Source organism: Sardina pilchardus, chromosome 7 (genome assembly GCF_963854185.1).
Source record: "Sardina pilchardus chromosome 7, fSarPil1.1, whole genome shotgun sequence".
NCBI lineage: Eukaryota > Metazoa > Chordata > Actinopteri > Clupeiformes > Clupeidae > Sardina > Sardina pilchardus.
In genome coordinates, this window is record NC_085000.1 from 26,015,228 (window position 1) to 26,021,227 (window position 6,000).

At 44.7% G+C, this 6,000-nt stretch overlaps 1 protein-coding gene across 3 annotated transcripts in view; it reads left to right on the plus strand.

Moving 5' to 3' along the window:
* ndrg3b (ndrg family member 3b) overlaps window positions 1-5,345 on the plus strand; it is a 48,051-nt gene extending 42,706 nt beyond the window's left edge. For 2 of the 3 annotated variants that reach the window (XM_062541540.1, XM_062541543.1), the window contains one exon: window positions 3,508-5,345. In XM_062541540.1, the coding sequence (XP_062397524.1) occupies window positions 3,508-3,683 (176 nt within the window). In that variant the 3' untranslated portion in view covers window positions 3,684-5,345. The other variant, XM_062541541.1, reaches the window with a different exon arrangement.
* Window positions 5,346-6,000: the final 655 nt, after the last annotated feature.

Below are 6,000 nucleotides of genomic sequence, written 5' to 3' on the forward strand. Positions count from 1 at the left end.
GAAAAGCCCCAATTCATCCCACTCACCGCTGTTATGTGAGATCGATACTTCAGACCTGATCAGAACAAATACCGCAGTCGCAGACATAGTGATTTAGGAATCTTTTCTGGGAGTATTCTGAGGTATTTCCCACATAGGCACCATGGCTTAGAAGCAGGTTGGTTTGACTTGTACTGTGTGTGTGTGTGTGTGTGTGTGTGTGTGTGTGTGTGTGCGCGTGTGCGCCTGTGTGCCTGCCTCCCTTCCTCCCCGCCTGCTTGTGTACGTGTGGGAGCATTTTAACTCTCAGTAAGTCAGCCAGTAGAATAACTGTGTGTTCTCCACTCCAGGCGATTAGACACATTCCTCCTCCTCCTCTCTTCTCAAACTCCAGAGAGGTCAATCAGGTAACCTCTTGGCCTCCGTAAGCAGGCCAGGTCCCTCTGTTCCCAGTGAGATTTCACGGCGCCCCACTGATCCCTTCATCATCTCGCACGCTTAGACTACATGCCTTCTCCGTCTGACATGCAAATACACCGTTTTAATCCACAGCCACCGTTAAATTCCGCCAGAGTTTTCTTAGTTCTCACCCTTTTGACACACACAGAAACCATGACTAGTGTTTAGTGTCACATATGTACTATTAGTACACAGAGAATGTTACAGTAACAATTTCACTCTTGGTTTCTAAGAACTGTGGAGGACTTGAATATGTGTATTCGGCAGAATGTTTTTCTGTTGCTCACGCACACACACACACACAACCACTCGCGCGCACAGCCGCACACACACACACACACACACACACACACACACACACACACACACACACACACACACACACACACACACACACACACACACACACACACACACACACACACACACACACACACACTTTCTCTCTCTTTCACGTCATTCAGTCTTGACTATTGCGTCACTACCAAAAGAGCAAGTTGTTGTTTCTGTGTCTCAGTCTGAGGCGAGTGTGACACAGTTTCCTGTTTTAAATCTAAACGTGCTCCTCACTGCAGAACAACAACACCAGGCGCTCAGAGCCGTGGCCGAGGACGTGGCTGGTGTGAAGCACGTCTCCCTTCTGACTCAGAATGGGGTCTGCTCTGCTCTGCTCTCCTCATGTTGCCATGTCAACAAGCCTAGTGTGACTCGCACAAACACCCAAGTCTCCACCCATTACCGAAGCAAGCTGATTTGTGTAAACAAGTAAACGGACGTCAGCATCATAACCATAGACGTTGTGGCGTTACGGTAGCCCACGCGTCAGAGTGCCTCATCTCGCACCTACAGACGGGACTACATACTGTGTATACGGTACAGTGTCTCTCATGAGGTCACGCAGATGCAGTCATTTCTGTCTATTAGTTCATCAGATCGGATCAAAGTAGGTTTACGTCTTTTGATTAGCATGAGAGGCCGCTCAGAATTTGTACCTGCGACTTTTCCATGGTTAGCTCTGGTAGCTTCGCGTGCCATGCTTCTGTGTGTGTGTGTGTGTGTGTGTGTGTGTGTGTGTGTGTGTGTGTGTGTGTGTGTGTGTGTGTGTGTGTGTGTGTGTGTGTGTGTGTGTGTGTGTGTGTGTGTGTGTGCATCCATCGTTGTCTGTGCTGGGCCGGGCGTTTTTGGCTCTGCTCCCAGGAATGGAAATGTCAACAGACTGGACAGCACATCTGAACAGAGAGGAGGAGAATATATAATCCTGCTCCCCAATGCTCTGTCTTTTGATGTCTGTGCTTCTCAGAGCCACCTGAGTGTGTGTGTGTGTGTGTGTGTGTGTGTGTGTGAGAGAGAGAGAGAGAGAGAGAGGGGTGTGTGTGTGTGTGAGAGAGAGAGAGAGGTGTGTTTGTGTGTGTGTGAGGGGGGGGTGTATGTGTGTAAGTCTGTTTGATTGTGTGCTTACTTGTGTGTGTTTGAAAGCTGCTCGTCACACTGCGTTCTGGTCCGAGTGGGATAAACTCTCAGCTCTCACCATCTGGCTGTTCCTTGGAATCCACCAGTCTTAGTGCAACTTCTGTCTTTCTCCCTCTCTCTCCAACTCAAGCTGGTACTCACCTTGTTTAACCTTCCCTTTTTCCCTTTTCTCTCCCCTTTTTCTTTCTCTCTCTTTGTCTTTCCCACTGAATGCATGGTAATAATAACCTTGGCATATCCCTCTATTTTCCCTCCCTTCTCCTCCCCCTCCTTTTTTGCGCCGCCTCTGTGAAAACGCTAACAGTCCCCCATGTGCTACTCAGCCACCTGAACAGCGAATCAGGTACCAGGAGTTCACACGGCAGTTTTGGCTGTGCCAGCCTGCTGCCTCTTGCAACAGCACCTTGTTCCCCTGCACTCCCTTATGCGTCCCCCTACGCCCATTACCTGGCTGTTCAGCTCCGCATACACGGTTCATGAAAGCCATCGTCTCCTCCTGTCTCACTTGTCTTGTCTTGTGCATCATGAGCTATGGAAATGCATGTTGTTTGATCACAGTCCAGTCTTACAAATGTGTGTATGAGCGAGCGATTGAGTTAGAAGGTGAGTAGGAGTGTGTGTGTGTGTGTGTATGTTATGTCCTTTTGTGTTTTTATTCATTTATTTCCAGAAAGATTTATATTCATTTATTTGATCTAGTTCTTTTGTTTCTCTCTGCATTGACTTTCTTTGACATGAATTGAGCATGGCGCATTACTCCTGCGTATTCATTTTTCTAGCACTGCAAAAATGAATTAAAAAAACTCCAATCCCTTTCTGAGGATGTTCTTTTCTTCAGGGGAGAATAATGACAACGTCAACCACTAAGCACGGTTTTGAGTGATTTCACATGTTCGTCGGTCCAGACATTTTAAAACTCTGGTGCCCTTTTCTAGATGAAGGAGTGACTCAAATCTGCTTTCCTTTCCGTTTAAACTTCTATGTTGGGTGTTTCCTCCTCATTGACTAGTGTCTCGTAATAATGAAGAGTAATAATAATTGTGCAGCTATACTCCACAGAGGTACAGTATCTTAAGATGACTAGCTCACAAAACATCACATTTTCCGATAATAAATATTACGTACAAGCCACAGTTCAATAAACAATTACTGTGAACCCCCAAGCTACATGAACTTCTGCCAATAATAGCCAATTATACAAAAAAAAGAGTGTTGTTCAATAAAAACAGGCTAGAGTGTAGCGTAGTGATGTGTGGTCTGTGCAGTAGGTACGTGGTTAGAGGTTGGCTGTTAAAGAGACTGTTGATGGGCCATGGGGCCCTCATTATTCTCCCGCTATCACCACATTCTGGATGGGAATGCTTCTGACGTAGCTCGGATCTGCTTGGAGGACAAGCAACCGCCCGTCCTGCTCCCAGTTCCAACCTCAGCCCCTCAACTGCACTCCCTAATCCACCACTGAAGTTATTTAACACGCATACTTGTGGCAAGCGTCATTTTGGAGGCCCAGTTCTAACCGTCTTTTTTCTACATTTTTTTCATTCCTTGTCTCCCTCCCTATCCCTGTTTTCTGTTTCTTTCTCTCTCTCTCTCCATCAGTGCCCACAGCGAGCATGACTCGTCTGGTCCGCTCGCGCACCCACTCGTCCTCCAGCATGGGCTCAGTGGACGGCCCGCGCAGCCGCACCCATACCAACTCGACACTAGAGGGCGCCACCGCCGGCCCAGCCCTCGACGCCCAGAACCGGCCGCAGACCATGGAGGTGTCCTGCTAGAGGGCCAGCGTGTCCTCTCTCCGCACCCTCACGACCCTCCACTTTTCTCTGCTCTAAGCCCGCAGTCCAGCCAGACAGGGCCTCAGTGCTTACCCCAACACTTTTATTGTTGTTGTTTTTTTCTTGCTTTTATCCCTTCTCTCTGTCTCTCTCTCTCTCTCTCTCTGTCTCTCTCTCTATCTGTCTCTCTCCCTCTCTCTCTCTGTCTCTCCCTTTCTCTCTTTCTCTCTCTATCTCTCTCTTCATCTCCTCCGTTGTTCTTTCTCGCACTATCTCTCTTTCGCTCATTCCATACCCAGTCAGAGAATGTTGTCGTGGTTAAAGGGATGGCGAGCGGAGCGACTGTATTTGTAATCCAGATCTACTTGAACACTCAAGTCAGAGGCCCTGTGTTCCTCCGTGTTCTCCCTGAGTAGGATTTGGGTTTCCTCCTTCAACAGCTCTCGTGCCCCTGCCCACTCCCGGTGGCATCGGAGCTCGGTGACCAGATCTCAACCTGTTTGTTGCTTTTGTAAATATTACTGGAGATGTCTCTTTCTGGAAACGGGGGGCTGGTGGGGTTCTGCGTACATTAGGACGAGGTATTGAAGGAGGTCATCTTTGTACATGTCTTTCCTCTAGGTCTTCCTCTGTATAGATTAGACCACATTTTCATCCCAGAGTACACTAATTTCTCCCCTCCTTTTGTTTCTGTCTTGAGATACTCCTGATCTGGTCTCCATTATTGGCACTCATGGAGTGAAAAACCAATGATTTTTGTGGTCTTTGTTTTCTATATTATTATTATTATTCTCATTATTATTATTATTATTATTATTATTAATGTTATTATATTATGTTGTGATTTGTGATGATACTTTTTGCTTATTTATGATTGCAAACTAGTATGACAACGCGTTCTGTATTTGCATACCACAAACTATGGGCCGCATGACCCCATTATACAGTAGATTAATCTCAATGAAGGTGTACTTCGGGATTGCATTTGTCTAGATGTATCTAGAGGTAGACAGCATCATTGTTATAGAAAGAATGTCAGCATCCCAATTGACCTTAGATTAAAGAATGAAAAGGCAAGGACTTCTTCCTTGACCTTATGAGGTTCTGATAAATGTGGTGTGAGCGCCATGTTGGCCCAGTGGTCTTCTATTGGCTTCTGTGGTCTCTACACAACAATTTGAAAATTCACAATCAGCTGAAGATCTGATGCTGCTATCTCTTAGCACAATTACAGAATATTGTTGAATTGTTGGACTGAAACAAAAGTAAAAAAAAAATAAAAAATCTGCAATATACATCTTGAGGGAAAAAAATGGATACATGTCTACTGTAAAAGAGCAGTTCAATCATAATTTTAATCTGACTTGTCCAATCCTTTTGACAGACCTTGCCCCCTCTATTCTTGTAATCCATGGGTTTATTTCCAAGATTTTATTTTGTTGTCTTCTTACTGTTGTAATTAATATGACTGTTTTTATTTGTTGTTTTGGATGGGTATTGTTTATTGTTCTCTGGATTGTACCACACCCTTAGCTGAGCTTGTGGTGATGATGCGTTGTGCTTTGTCCTTCAAGCTTGAGGGAGGTGTTGTATTTCAAACTGTATGCTGAATATATATCGATTTGTACTGATAATGAAATAAAGTTAGAAATTGTACATAAAGTGGTGGTTGATCTATTTCCCCGTTCTCATTGAGCTCAATGCAATTCAAACCAGTTAATTAGCTAACAGCTAATAACTGACATAAAGCATGCCAAACTCTTAGTATGTTAAGGGTATAGTGTTGACATGGGGTTATTTGAATTCCAAAGGCCAAGGGGACTTTATCAGGGTGCATGTGACTGCAACTAGGCTACGTGACACCTTATGGTGCGTTAAGGCAATAATAATTGTCTTGTCAGCTAGTTTTACTTCATCAATTAAACTGAACTTGAAAAAAGAAATACCGGTGTTCTCTATGGTAGATAATTCCATGTGACTGAAACTAGGCTGTGTGACACCTGACGGTGCGTTGAGGCAATGTTAATTGTCTCGTCAACTAGTTTCTCTTGATATTTTTTTGTTGTTGTTTAATGAAACGGAACTTGAAGAAAGAAATACCCGTGTCCTCTCTGGTAGATACTTCCATGCTCACAGTTTATAAATTGTCACTAGTGGGAACTAGGGTGACCAGATTTGAGTGGGACACAAAAGGACACTTGCCTGGAGGCAGTAGTGGGAACTGAACAACTAAAAATCTCCTGCATTCTTGTCTTTATTGCCTCCATGATTTACTTTAAAAAGTTCAAAAAATCAAAAAATATATCAATGATCAACA